We start from the raw sequence: 15,236 nt of genomic DNA, 5'->3' as shown, positions 1-15,236 counted from the left end.
AAGGGATTTGGGGGTACTGATTGACAGTACCCTAAAGCCATCGGCACAGTGTGTGGCGGCGGCGAAGAAAGCAAATAGGATGTTGGGCATAATTAAGAAGGGGATTACGAGTAGATCGGAAGAAGTTATAATGCCACTTTATAACTTTAATACTGTGTCCAACACTGGTCTCCATACCTTAAAAAGGATATAACTCTGCTAGAGAGAATGCAGAGGCGAGCCACGAAACTTATTAAAGGAATGGAACATATGAGCTACAAAGATCGACTCAGGAAGCTGGGACTGTTTACCCTTGAGAAGAGAAGACTGAGAGGGGATTTGATTGAGACTTTTAAAATATTAAAAGGATTTGATAAAATAGACCAAGAAGCAGCATTACTGACATTTTCACATGTGACACGGACAAGAGGTCATAGCCTGAAACTGAGTGGCAGCAGGTTCAGGACAAATGTCAGGAAGTTTTCTTTCACACAGCGCGTGGTGGATGCTTGGAATGCACTCCCGGGGGAGGTTGTGGAGGAGACTACTGTACTGGGATTCAAGCGCAAGTTGGATGCATACCTTCTTGCATATCATATTGAGGGATACGGTAAATCCGGGTCTCCATAAAGGAGTACCTAAATGGGCCGTCGCGTGTGCGGATCGCCGGACTAGATGGACCTCGGTCTGATCCGGTGAAGGCGTTTCTTATGTTCTTATGTTCTCCCTACCTTGGAGATGGTGAACAACCTGTCCTTATCTACTAAGTCTATCCCCTTCAGTACCTTGAATGTTTCGATCATATGTTAAAAGGACTAGGCAAAATAAAATAAAGCTTCCCCCAAGCTCCCCAGATCAAGAATCCCTCCCCCTGAGAGCTATATGAAAACCTGCCCCTTAGCAGTAGTACCACAAGACTACTAATAGGGGCCACCAGTGCCATTTTCAACCCAGAACCAGCAAGGACATGAGTGACTGGGGATTTTTCCTGACTGTACTCTAGTCTATTAGATTCCATGGAAATGTAGGCCTGAGGGAGGGAGGCACAACCACAGGGCACTACATATTTGGGGGTGTAGGTGATATTTTCAAAGAGTGCCTGACCTTGGATAAAGCTTCCAGGTGAGGGTCTTCCAACTTGGTGACTTTAGAAGGGGGGTTTATATATGTTTCTGTTTATGAGATTTTTGATATACTTCTTTTCTGTGGTATAACCAAAGTGGTTTACAGGTGCAGAAGTTACTTTCCCTGCATCTAGTGGGCTTATTTTTACCTTTGACAGGCCCATTTATGATGGAAGCATCAACCAGAAAGGCAATCCAACTGCAGTTAGGAAGGAAATGTACAACCTGGTCAGGAGACACCAAGAAGGCCAAACAAAGAACAGAGACTGATCATCATAGCCACACTGGTCAGTCTCTGTCATTTGTTTCTATTTCTGTGTGTCTCCTGACCAGGATGCACCTTTCCTTCCCATTTATGATGCAGTGCAGGACCAGTGGGCCATGGCTTTGAATCCAGTGCTCTCAGGATGCTAAAATAACCTGAGTTTTTTACTGAGATTATTTTTCCAGCTATAATGTGGCTTGCGGTGTTCACCACAAGCCATATTTTGGAATTTACATACATAGCCACCCCACATAAGAGTTTTAGAGAGGCTAAGCTTCCCCAGTATAAACCGCAACATTCCCCTTCCTGATTATCCTCTCAGTACTACTTCTGCTGGGCCCATTGACTTCCCAGATTGTCATTGATGGGGAAAGAGAGACGGGGCACTGCTGGAAGGGGGAAAGAGAGAAATGGGACATTGTTGGATGGGAGAAAGAGAAAGACAGGACACTGCTGGATGGAGGAAAGAGAGACGGGACACTGCTAGATGGAGGGAACAGAGACAGAAAAAGATAGGGCTATGCAGGAATTGGGTAAGGGATAGTGTGGTGCTGAATGGGATGGGAAGGAAGAAACAGAGATGGGAGGAGAGAGAATGGAAGCCAAGTTGCATGGAACAGGAGAAGAGAGGGGCCCAAGTTACATAGTAGGGAAGGAAGAGAGAGGAGATGCTGCATGACAGAAGGGAGATAGAAAGGCAGGAAATATGAGGGGCATTTTCAATAAGACGTCTAAGTCCAACTTTGGACATTTCCTACAAGACACCCAAAATCAGAGGCAGAAAAGCAACCATTTTTGAAACTGGCAACACTGCAAGACATCCCAATTTTTTTCTTTTTTTAAATCGCCTAAGACGTCTTGGCCACTAGGACATCTAACCTTAGGACGTCCAACTTTGTTCAAGTTTCAAGTTTCTATTAATATTTGATGAATCGCTTATTCGGTTTGCTAAGCGATGTACAACTTCATAAAAACAAAGATGTGAGGACTAACAAAGTAACTTCAGACTTACGAATCCAAGACAAACATAAGTCGGAGAAAGGGCGGGACCGCCAGAAGAGGAAGCAGCGCAGATGCAGGGCTCAGAGAAGGGGCGGGACCGCCGGCAGAGGAAGCAGCAGGACAACGGTAGGCAGCTTCTCCATGATGGGGGTGGGGGTGCGTGTGCGAGTGCGAACGGTCCTTCGGGGTGGGAGTGTGAGCGGTCCTGCGGGATGAATCGGACGTCGGGGGGGGAACTATGTAAAAAAAATTTGTGCAACGCGCTCATGAATATAACGCGCATGGTTATACTCGGTTTGTAAAATCGTGTATAACGCGCGCGTTATATGCGTGAAAATATGGTAATGCAAACATCTTATTTGATTCCCTTGGTGATTTAAGGTTTATGTAGGGATAAGTGTGATTAAATTCCCTTTCTCTATACAAATCCAACACACTGCTAAAATCTGTCTTTTATTTCTCTATAACAGTAGTCTCCAACTTTTTTCATGTAAAAAAAAGGTCACCAAAAGATTTCAGGCTTTTACACATATTACTAATTTTGCAAACCACCTTGACCTGCTTGTTCAGACTGCATATTAAACATTAACAATTAATACTAATATTGATTCTACAACACTTCAAGGATATATTTTAAAAAATACACTTTATTTTGGATTGTCAATAGTGGAAAATTCCATAAATGAGACACCTGAGTAACACACTTAAGAGATTGTTTTCAGTTACTATATCAAGTAGGCAAATTTGAAATGAATGCATTGAATGAAGAGCATTTGTTTTCAGGGCTGCAAAGGAGTTGGCTCCTATGCTGGGAGGAAGTTATCAATTTTAGCAAAAGAATGATATGCAATGAATTACATGGATCTACACTTCTAGAATATTGTCACCATAAAGGATTACTTGGGGATTAAGGATTAAAAATCTACCCAGGTTGTATAATGATGATGAGGGATTTATGAGACAGTTGGAGGTGAAAGAAGGAATAAGAAGTATTGGAAAAAGAATTTAGTTCCTTAAACAAAATGATACATGTTTTGATGTGTTCTACAAGGATTATAAGAATCTTAAAAAGTTTCAAAAGAAACTGAAGTTGAGGTTGACTATATGGAGAGTAATAATAATCACAAGAAGAGAGATGTTAACTAGGAGCCAAGGAACACAAAGAATAAGATAGATAAGAGAAAAAGAAGTAACACATCCCCCACAAATGATAAGGATAAGACGAGGATTGGGAGCAAATACACAGCCTCACCTTATACTAATATTAACCAACAGCTTTTCAACAATAACACTTTAAGGCAGCAGCTCTCAAACTTGTCCTGGTGGTCCACCAGCCATTTGGGTTTTGTAGGGCATCCCCCAATAAATATGCATGAGAGAGATCATATATAATGGAGGTGACAAGCATATAATCTGTCTCATGCACATGTTTTAAAACCCTCAAGTATTGTAACAGTATCAATAAAACTTTTATTTTTGGACTACTTCATTTTAAGTCTGCTCTTCTACCTTGTTGGCATCTGCAGATTTGCCGCCTTATTTCTTGGTGCTTTGATCCAGTAGCTCTTCTTTCCCTGTTAACATCAGTGACAGCATGTGGATGCAGGGCTTGTTTTTTTTTTAATTATATTGAGAGTAGTTTCTTGAAGTGTTTTGTGATAAGCATGCGGTTAAAACATTCTACAGTATTTTTTTCTGTTTTATGCAGCAGAAAACAGTTTCCACTCTATATCGTATGATATGGTATTAAGAGTTACTATATAATATTGTACATATATTGGCTTTACACCATGCAAAAATATCTGCATTTAAAAATTATAGAAAAATGTTATCTGCATAAGGGGCTGATTCTACAAACGTGTGTCCCAATTGTAGGTGGCAGTAGGCAGCCAATCAGGACGTGCATTTTTTTTAAAAAAGCTTCCCGAAGCAGGACGCCCACACTGTGGGTATTTGTCGCGGGTCTAGAGAAATGCATAGGGACACTTAAGCTCGGCCAAGGCTGGGTGTGGTTTCGCCAGGAATTGGCCTTGGACAAGTTTAAGTGGCCCTAGAGCCTAAATGTAGGCCTGCAAAATGCTGGCCTACATTTCAGACCTTTAAAACTAGACACGGCAAGGGAATTCTCAATCAGCTGAGCCGGCAGGACTGCCCGAAGCCGCAGCTTTGGAGAGTCCTGCCACAATCAGTTGAGCCAGCTGCAGAAGAGGACCCCCTGACTGCACCATGAAATCAGCAGGAGGGATGCCTACTCCCTTCCAACACCCTCCCAAACCCCTGACATCCCCCCAAATGCCAGTGACCCCCAAACCTGAACCCCTAACCCCTCCCCATACCTTTTTGAAGAAAGGCCGGCCAGAGGGATGTTTACTCTCTCTGGCCGGCAAGTCTGCCTCTTCAAAATGGCAGGCCTACCCCTTCCTGGTGCATCCTGAGATGTACTGGGGAAGGTTCTAAGGCCCTGATTGGCTCCAATGCCTGAGGTCCCTTCTGAATCAGTTGCTAATTTTAAAGATCTAGATGGGAAGGTGGAACTGGACTCAAAAGTTCACTCAATGGAGAATAAGATCATTTCTTTACAACAATCCAGCTTCTCTGCAGTCCAGAAGAGTTTGTATATATACCGTAAGGTGAAATCTTTTGAGAAAGTTCTTTCTGTTAGGAACCTTTGGTTCCTTAATTTTTCTATTAGTCACCTTTTGACTCCAGAGATACTTGTTAAGAAGTACTTTAAAGAGATATAAGGACTACAAACTATTGTAGAGTCCATTTTGTTAGTTAAATGTTGCTATATTCCCACTAAGGGCTCCTTTTATTAAGCTGCGCTAGTAGTTTTAGTGCACGCTAGATGCTAACGCCTCCATAGAGCTGGCATTAGTATTTTCCATGTAGCGCAGGGGTTAGTGCGCTCTAATATTCAGCGTGCGCTAAAAACACTACCGCAGTTTAGTAAAAGTGCTACCTAAGTGGTAGCAAAAGGGACTACTTTCTTTTTACACTTCCTCTGTAGATATTTGATAATATTTCAGGGTAAACTATGTATTCTTTGAATTAATACAATTAGAGAATTTTCTTCAGGGATCTGATTTTTAAAAATGGCCAAAAAAGATAGACATTCTAATAAGGTGACCATACGTCCCGTTTTGAACGGGATCTTCCCATTTTCAGAACCCCGTCCCATTGTCCCCACAAACAGCTTCGGGATGCCGAAATGTCACATTTTCAGGGACAGCGTCCCGAAGCTGTGCTTGGGGACAACGGGGGACAGGCAATCACTTCCTGTCCCTACCTGCCGCATTAAAAAAAAAAAAGCCTCCCTCCTTCCTTTCCCCCGGTCCGCTGCTATCTTACCTCCCTGCTGCTAATTGCCGACAAGAAGTCTTCTTTCTGACGTCAATTCTAACATTTGAGAGGACATTCTGGGCCAGCCAATCACTGCCTGGCTGGCCCAGAATGTCCTCTCCGACGTCAGAATTGACGTCAGAATTGACGTCGGAACGAAGACTTCTTGTCGGCGATTAGCAGCAGCAGGGAGGTAAGATAACAGCGGTCCGGAGGAAAGGAAGGCGGGAGGCTTTTTTTTTTTTTGTGCGGCAGGGAGGGAAGGAGGTAGGCAGGCAAGCAGGCTAGCTTTGGCCAGGGAGGGAGGGAGGTAGACAGGCAGACAGGCTGGCTTCGGGGGTTGGGGTGGGACAAAGTCTGGAAGGCAGTGAGGGAGACATGGGAAGGAGGCACTGGGGGCACTAAGGACATGGGAAGGAGGCACTGGGGCACTAAGGACATGGGAAGGAGGCACTGGGAGCATTAAGGACATAGGAAGGAGCACTGAGGGCATAGGAAGGAGGCACTGGGGGCACTAAGGACATAGAAAGGAGGCACTGAGGGCACTAAGGACATGGGAAGGAGGCACTGGGGCACTAAGGACATGGGAAGGAGGGGTTTGGTGGGGCTAGGGCAGGGCTAGGGTGGGATTGGGGACAGGACTAACAATTAATAGCTGTCCCCTTTTGATGAAAAAAATAAATGGTCACGTTACGTACTAAAGACCAGGACATCTAGACAGGTCATATTTTGAAAAAAAAAGTTGGACATCTTGTGGTTTCGAAAATGGCTCTTTTGCTGTCCCAATTTTTGGATGTCTTGCAGGAGGTGTCCAAAGTTGGACTTAGACATTCTATCGAAAATGGCCTTCCACATGTGCTTATCCACTAGCCATTCATGGCCATACAGGGCCCTCCAAATTGTTTAAAGCGGTAAAGTGATTATATAATATATGGGAAGGAGGTTACAATGAAGGGAATGAAAACAAGTTAGAAGACAGAGAAATGGATTGCAGGAAAGCCAGAGATTGAGGATGCTGGTTCATGGGGAAGAAAACACTGCAAAGAGAGGAAAAAAGAAAATAGAAGCTTTTGGAGAGACGGAGGGTAGAGGATATCATATCCTCTACTCTCCGTCTCCCCAAAGCCAAGTAAAGAGAGAGTGGTAAAGTGTCATAATTTCTTCTCATCTTTAAGACAATATGATGCAGCATTCAAGCCAGTGTGCCAGTCATTCTTCTGAAGTACAGTATTATATGACTGAAAAGTTCATTTGAATCAACTTTGTAAAAATGCTCTATAAATTTTAGTTGGTACCATTCTATAGTATCCACTCTCTCTTTAGCTAAGCCTAACTGAAAATTAGAGTCAACAGAAAGTTCTTTAATCTGAATATTTTATTTTGATATTGGCATCCTTACTTTCTAGCAATACAAGAGTTAATTAAAATGTTAATTAACAAGGGTTAATTAAGATTTAAAACTTATTCAGGACATTTAGAAATTAAGGTTTTAAAAGCTTCTCTGGATTTGAAGTAAATGCAAAAAAGTATTAAGTGTCTCTTTTTTTTCTATTCTTCCTTGCAGCCTGACCCTGCAGGCAGAGATATTGCTATCCTTCCATTTCTGGAGCATTGTGAGAACACTCACATGACCATTTGGCTTGGTATAGTCTACGCCTACAAAGGGCTTTTAATGGTAAGCTATGGGGCTCATAATCAAACCTTAAACATATCTCAAAATCCAACCAAGTCGGCACTTGGATGACAGGTCGTTCAAGTGCCGATAATCAAACCAAATTTCTGGATGTATCAAGGCACTTTTTAGGCCTCTGAATGCCACTGTGTGCTCAGAGCTGAAAGGAGCATATCTGGAGGAGTGGTTGGGACGGTATTTGGGTGGGATGTGGGCCAAACTACACTTAGTCATCCTGCAGGGATAATCAAATGTTTTACAAGACTTCCTGGACAAAACCTTTTTCTTACTCAAAATAGGGCCCCCTCTGTTCATAGACCTGTCTATCTAGGGGTTCATTACTTGATTGAAATATCCTACAACCATGAAGGGGACTACTGGGTCTTGCATGCTCAATCGGATCAATTTAGTAAAAAATGCATGTTCATAAACATTCAGAGTTTATACTCTCAGTAAGTTAAAAACCTATGGGGCTCATAATCAAAACTTTAAAACGACTAAACACCCACCCTCAGTTAGCATTTTGACATCCTAATAGACAGAATGTCCAAGTGCCGATAATCAAACCGAATTTCTGGATGTATAGTGGGGCTTCCTATGCCTCTGAATGCCCTGTATGCCAAGAGCTGAAAGGGGCATATCTGGAAGAGTGGTCAGGGCAGTATTTGAGTGGGATGTGGGCTGACTTAGACATCCTGCAGGAATAATTGAATGTTTTACTAGACAACCTGGATGAAACTTAGACGTTGTGTGTTAGACGATGTGAAAATAGGTATAAGTGCCAAAATGTTATCCAAAGTAACCAGATAACCACTGCAGAGACAAAGTAAAGACTCTACACGCTCCCCCAGTGATCACTGGCCCCATCACATACTCCCAAAGATCAGAATAAAAACGTATATACCTGTCTCCAGAACATCAGCACCTGGTATAGGAAAACCTAGTAGAGCTGCATACAGGTGTCTTAAGAAGCCTGGGGTGTGGGCTAGTAAACCATAGAGAGCAGAACCCAGACACATGAGCCACTCTAACCACTACATTTATGGTGGAAAATGTGAGAACACCAACCCCCCTCAAAAAAAAAAAAAAAAAAAAAAATCAAAATCCTACTCTACTGCCACCTGCCATCATAAGGGCTATTAGGGTTGTAGACAGATAGGTATAGTGGGTTTTGGGGGGCTCACCATAACCTATAAGGGAGTTCTGGTGAGATTATCTGGCACCCTTTTTGTGAAGTTCACAGCAGTGCCCTGTAAGGTGCCGTAATGTTCTGTTGACATGTCTAGATGGCCAGTCCATCACAATGCTGGCCCCTCCCATGTCCAAATGGTCTTGTTCTGGACGTTTGGGACGTGGACGAATTTTTGGTCGAAAATGTGGTATAAAGATAGACATACTGGCGGTCTGGATGATCAGTTGCCTGGACGTCCAGTTAGACTTTAAAAAAATATATATATATTTTGGACGTATAGTGATTTGCCTTGAATGGACATTTTCCCAGTGCCAATTTTGTGCCATACTTCCGAATAGGACTTAGACATATGTTTTGATTATGCCCCTCTATTAAAACACTGTTATTTCAACAGTTCTTATAAAATTATTCTAAGGAAAATTAGTTATCTTCTTTCTAGGATATCAGATGAGGGTCTTCATTAATAAGTAATTTTCTCTGTAATCTAACTACTTTCACTTCAATTATCGATTTTTATGTGAACCTAGTTGAGGTTCTTTTGGAGAGATGACATGATAAATCCAAGATTCAGATTAGTTTAGATTAGATGTGTCTTGCTGATATTATTCAAATATGTGCAAAAATATATATAATCAAACATTTCTTATAAAAGGAAGATGGAATAGGACAAAAGTTAAATATACACACAAGTATACTAGGTTTTCACTAGACATAAAACATATTTACCCACAATCACTGAGGAATCTGTTTATGAAGCTGTGTTAAAAAGGCATGCTGATGCATAATTTTGGTAATTGTTAGTTCTAGTAAATTCTAGTAAGTTCTAGTTCTAGAACTCTGGTAATTGTTAGTTCTAGTAAATTCTGTAGTAGGGCTAAGAGCATGATTTTAAAGGGGCAGCAAGTCCTAATTCCTATGGTCCCCTGAAAGTAGAAATCACCCTCTACCCCCCGGTACATCAACCTTAGCAAATCGCTTATCAACAAAAAGGTAGATGGGAAGACTAGGCAGAAGGAAAACCAGATGATGAGAGAGAAAACAAGAAACTGTAAAGCTATGTGTACAAATGCTTGCAGTTTATATAACAAAGTTCATGATTTGCAAGCCCTGATGTTGCAGGCAGACTTGGATAGTAGTTCTATTACGGAAACATGGTTCAATGACTTCCATGCTGATTGGAAAGGAGGAAGGTAAGGTTGTCTAGAAAAAACTAAATTTTGAAAAACTGCAAATTGAAGTTTTTCCCATGAAATTGATTATGCTTGATCAGAAAATAATTTTTAAAGCCCATCCTGTGGCTGCTCAAAGCCATTGATAACAAAAAGCTCAAATTTTCTTAAACCTTTTTGTTTAATGGAGCAAATTTCTTGGTATTATAACTATAACGTTTACGTTTCCTTACTCAGAAACGAAATGATACACTGATTGAAAAAAAGACAGAAATTTAGCATACTTTGCTGATAGCTAACCACGTACACTTTGGTGTGGTCATAGTCCAATGGCGTTCCAAACACTCAAGCATTCAGTCTTCTTGAGATAGTCAGGATAAAGGGCTCCTTTTACGAAGGTGCGCTAGGGTTTTTAGCGCACGCACAAAATTACCGCGCGCTATAGCGTGCGGTAGCCGAAAATCTACCGTCTCCTAAAAAGGAGGCAGTAGTGGCTAGCACGCTCGGGAATTTGTCAAAGGAGCCCAAAGTCTTTGATGCTGTTCAACTTGCAACAAGGCCTCATGCTACACTGGATCTGTGATGATTCTAGTGACAGCCAGTTTTCAGTTTAACCCTTTCAGGACCAAGGGACATATTTGTCCCATAACTTTAAAATCCTATAAATTTTGATTGGGATAGTCTACAGTTCTAAATTTGATATGTACGGATTCCATATGATACTGCCTTTATGTAAACAAACTGGTTCCGACATTCATTCATTAGCGTCGTTGCCAGATTGACGAGAAGATTCACTTGCCACACTGTCCATAAGCCAGAAGTTTGATTTAAAAAAAAAAAAAAAATGATATTTCACAAAAAAAATCAATTTTTTGGCATCTGCAAGCCCTTTTTACCATAAAAATGTCATCAAAACCACAAAAATTGGCCTACGATCCTTATGGTCCTGAAAGGGTTAACAGCTCACATGCCATTGGTAGGTGACTACATCAAAGTGTACGTGTTTAGCTATTAGCAAAGTATGTTAAATTTCTGTTATTTTTCACAATAAAATGCAGATATTAAAGGTTCAGTTAATAAAATACCGCGCTTTTTTGGCATAAAATGTCTTTTTATCAGTGTATCATTGTTGAGTTTGAAAACATAAGTTATAGCTATAATACATGACATAAAAATTTACTTCCATATTACAATACCGTTAAGTTCTATGCAGTTTACAAAACAAAAATAGTTGCAATTAAGGGCTCCTTTTACTAAGGTGCGCTAGCGTTTTTAGTGCGCGCTTACCCCGCACTTCACGGCTAGAACTGACGCCAGCTCAATGCTGCTGTTAGCGTCTAGCGCGTGCAGCATTGTAGCGCACGCTACTCCGTGCGTTAATGCCCTAACGCAGCTTAGTAAAAGGAGCTCCAAGTGAAGAAGGTTTAGTTACCGAAGAACAGGTATGATTTCTTTTTTATTATTATTATTTATTTACTAGTGTTTTAGCCCGTTACATTCGTTACAGTGACGGGTGCTAGAATAGCCCCACCTATACCCTGACCCTGACTCTGACCCCACCCATGCCCTGCCTCTATCATGCCCGGACCCTGCCTCCCACTGATCCCAGTCCCACCACCTCACCTTTCACCATTTCCTTTGTACCCTTTTGGCCCTCCTGACAGGGTCTTTACTTACCCGAGGCGGCAGCAGCAGTCCTGACGTACCAACCTTTCCTCCCTCAGTGCCCCAAAGCAGCAGTGGTCCTACCATTTCCATTTCTCCTTTTCCCCCTTTCACACCCTTTACCATCTCTCTCTGACCCTGTTTCACCTCTTTTGCCATCTTTCCATATCAATTGGTGTGGACAAAACCAATTTAGGAAAATTCAATAGGCATAGGTTAAGACGCCTATTAAAATTCTCCAGCTGTTCAATTTTCCTTTGAAGAAAAAGTCTATCTTTTACCACATTAGTAGAAACACTCTATAATAAGGAAATCTCTTTTTCAATTTTTTCAAATTTCAAATTGGTTTCTGCCTTAATATTTTGAACTGAAATTGATAAGTCATCTAATTTACTCACAACTTTTGAAATGTCTCCTGCTGACTTTGTAGAAGCAACTTCAAGCTTTTGGGGCACTCTCCATATGTTAAGAAGAGTCGCTGACGAGGAGTGGGTTCTCTCCGCTCCTTGGTAGGTAGTCAACTCAGCGTCCTAGGTCGCATTGTGCTTTCCTCCGCATGATTGCGTCGGGCTCAACGGCTCTTTGGCAATTGCACCTCCCACATCTTCTGTTGCCGGATTAGGCGGTGATTGGGCTGCTGGAGGGGGGAAAATGATGTTTCAAACCCCAAGGCTCCAGCGTCTTCTTCCAATGTTGCCACAGCAGGGATTCCCCCTCCAATTGAGGCCAGTGAACTTGTCAGGAACTGGTTCATCTGCATTTGTTCGGGTGTGAAAAGGTCCACCCAGATAACGCCCTTGCGCTTGCTGTGAGGCATCCTTCAGACACGCTTTTGCGGTCGGACCCAGAAGAAAAGTAATAGACGAAAAATGCAGGGTAAGATGGAGCTCTAGCACTGACTACTATCACGCCACCGCCATCTTGTTTCCTCAGAACAGGTATGTTTTCTAATGTCTCCTGAATAGTTTAGAAGTACAAGAAGTTGAATTAGAAGATTAAAATACAGTGGTCCTTCGGTTTACGAGTGCACTGGTTTGTGAGTGTTTTGCAAGACAAGTAAAACATTCGCATAATCAGCGCCTCAGAAACCGAGCGTGCCACGATTTGCAAGCGGTGCCCCCCCCCCCCCCGCAATCCGGAACCCTCCCCCCGCGATCCGGCACCCTCCCCCCAGATGACAGTAAGAAGCGGTGGGAGGTGCCCAATCGCGGCGGGGGTTGCCCAATCGCGGGTGGGAGGGTGCCGTATCGCAGGGGGGGCCTTTGGGGGGAGCAATGCCAGTTCTCATGGGGGGGGATAGAGCAGCGCCGCTGGCCTCGGGGGGGTGGGAACGTATCAAAACGAGTTTCCATTATTTCCTATGGGGAAACTCACTTTGATAAATGAGCATTTTGGATTACGAGCATGCTCCTGGAGCGGATTATGCTCGTAATCCAAGGTACCACTGTAATACCAAGAAATTTGCTCCATTAAGCAAAAATAATAGCAGATATTAAGAAAAACTGAGCTTTATTTAATCAATGGCTTTGAGCGACCCCAGTATAGGCTTTAAATTTTTTAAAATTATTTTCTGATCAAGCACAATCAAATTCATGGGAAAAACTTCAATTTGCAGTTTTTCCAACTTTAGATTTTTCTGGACAACCCTAATGGAGGGGTAGCTTTATATGTGAAAAACAACATTAAAGCAGGGGCTCTGGGGAGAAGAAGAAGCAATATGAATTGTCTTAGAAAGAGAAGATTGAACATCCGTCCACGTGGGTGTTGTCTACAGACCTCCAACACACATAGAGAAGTCGGTCATATTCAAAAGTTGGGAATGAAGGGAGAAGTACTGTTGCTGGGGGATTTCAATTTGCCAGATATGGATTGGACAGTCCTGTTTGCAGAATCAGAAAAAGCAGAAAGATTGTAGATGTTTTTCAAAGTGCTTTGCTGAGATAAATGGTAATGGAATCCACAAGGGGAGATGTGATGCTAAATCTTGTGCTCACAAATGGAGACGGTATATCCAATGTCTGGGTAGGTGCCCATCTGGCAAATAGTGATCATCACACTATATGGTTTGATGTGTGGACTAAAATGGAAAGTGGCTACACAAAATAAAAATCCTGGATTTTAAACATGCTGTTAAAATGGAGGAGTGTCTGAAAAAAGAGTTGAAGGGTTGGGAGGACATAGACGTGGTAGAGGATCTGTGGTTCAAACTGAAGGAAGCTATAAAATCAGCAACAGATCTTTATATAAGGAAGGTTAGCAAAATTAAGAGAAAAAGGAAACTAATATGGTTCACCAAAATAAAAGCAAAGGATGTGTCGTTCATAAAATATAAAGGATCGCAAGAGGAGGAACACAAAAGAGATTACCAGATAAAACTGAAAGAAGTGAAGAAAGCAATAAGGCTGGCGAAGGCTTTGGAGGAAGAACAAATGACTAGAAACATAAAGAAAGGTAACAAGGCCTTTTCAGGTATTTTAGTAAAAGGAGGAAGGCTAGAAATGGAATTGTGAGATTGAAAGATATTATGAACCGCTATATGGACTGCAATAAGCAGAGGTGCTTAACAAATACTTCTGTTCTGTCTTCACTGAGGAAAATCCAGGTCACATCTGCACATAATTGGAGGCCTTCCAAATGCAGCACCGAGCTCTGGGATAAAATGAAGATGAGGTTGTGTGGGGGCAGGGCTGGGTTAAACAGGGCAGTTCAATGTTCCCTTTTAAAAAAAAAAAAAATCAAAATTATGGGAACCCTAAGCACATGACGAGAGTTAGATGAAGGTTCAACAACTCCAAAGTGTTGTCACATACTGTGAGTGGGGAAACTGAGCAGCTTTGGAGGGAAGGGAAGGCACCTTGATTATTAAGTTGAATACCATCAGCAATATACCACATATAATCCCCATCATGGTTGGCATGATGATGACTTCACAACTAGCATTTAAACATGGGTGACCCAGGCCTACATAAGATGGTGGGCGAGTCTCTGGTCACCTTGTTGGGCAGACTGGATGGACCGTGAGGGTCTTTTTCTGCCATCATTTACTATGTTACTGTGAATCTCCCTACCAATGACTAAATCTCTTTCAGATTGAGTTTTTTTCCTGACCAACATCCTTTGTTGATACCAAGCAACTCCTGCACCTACTTAAGGGCCAGGCAGGACCCATATGAATGAAATCAAGCTCAGTATCCAGGAAGGCCAAGGTACTGCACAATGGGATCTCCACATGGAATGCAGAAAAAAGTTGCTGACACTGCAAGCTGGCCATGGGTCCTCCAAACAAAAAGTCACCAAATAATGGACAAAGGAACCAAACCCCAACATCTGTTCTGCCACCCAGTGCACAAAGGAAGAAAATGCTTCAAAGTACACAGATGACATGGAGCAATCCATTGGTGTGCATTTGTCACACAAATGACGCCAAAACAAAATGATTAAGAAGGGGATCATGAACAGATCAGAGAAGGTTATTATGCCGCTGTACCGGGCCATGGTGCGCCCTCACCTGGAGTACTGCGTCCAGCACTGGTCGCTGTACATGAAGAAAGACACGGTACTACTCGAAAGAGTCCAGAGAAGAGCGACTAAAATGTTTAAAGGGCTGGAGGAGTTGCTGTACAGTGAGAGATTGGAGAAACTGGGTCTCTTCTCCCTTCAAAAGAGGAGACTGAGAGGGGACATGATCGAAACATTCAAGGTAATGAAGGGAATAGACTTAGTAGATAAAGACAGGTTGTTCGCCCTCTTGAAGATAGAGAGAACGAGAGGGCATTCTCTAAAGTTAAAAGGGGGTAGTTCCATACAAACGTAAGGAAGTTCTTCT

The 15,236-nt window shown here is 42.3% G+C and overlaps 1 protein-coding gene across 9 annotated transcripts in view; it reads left to right on the top strand.

The window, feature by feature from the left end:
• GABBR2 (gamma-aminobutyric acid type B receptor subunit 2) overlaps window positions 1-15,236 on the top strand; it is a 1,059,696-nt gene that overhangs the window by 980,339 nt on the left and 64,121 nt on the right. For all 9 annotated transcript variants that reach the window (XM_033929595.1, XM_033929596.1, XM_033929597.1 and 6 more), the window contains one exon: window positions 7,277-7,387. In XM_033929595.1, the coding sequence (XP_033785486.1) occupies window positions 7,277-7,387 (111 nt within the window). The remainder of the gene's footprint in view (window positions 1-7,276; window positions 7,388-15,236) is intronic.

Source organism: Geotrypetes seraphini, chromosome 2 (assembly GCF_902459505.1).
Source record: "Geotrypetes seraphini chromosome 2, aGeoSer1.1, whole genome shotgun sequence".
In the NCBI taxonomy this organism is placed as follows: domain Eukaryota; kingdom Metazoa; phylum Chordata; class Amphibia; order Gymnophiona; family Dermophiidae; genus Geotrypetes; species Geotrypetes seraphini.
The sequence above is the reverse complement of the archived record's forward strand: the minus strand, read 5'-3'. Positions and strand labels throughout refer to the sequence as shown.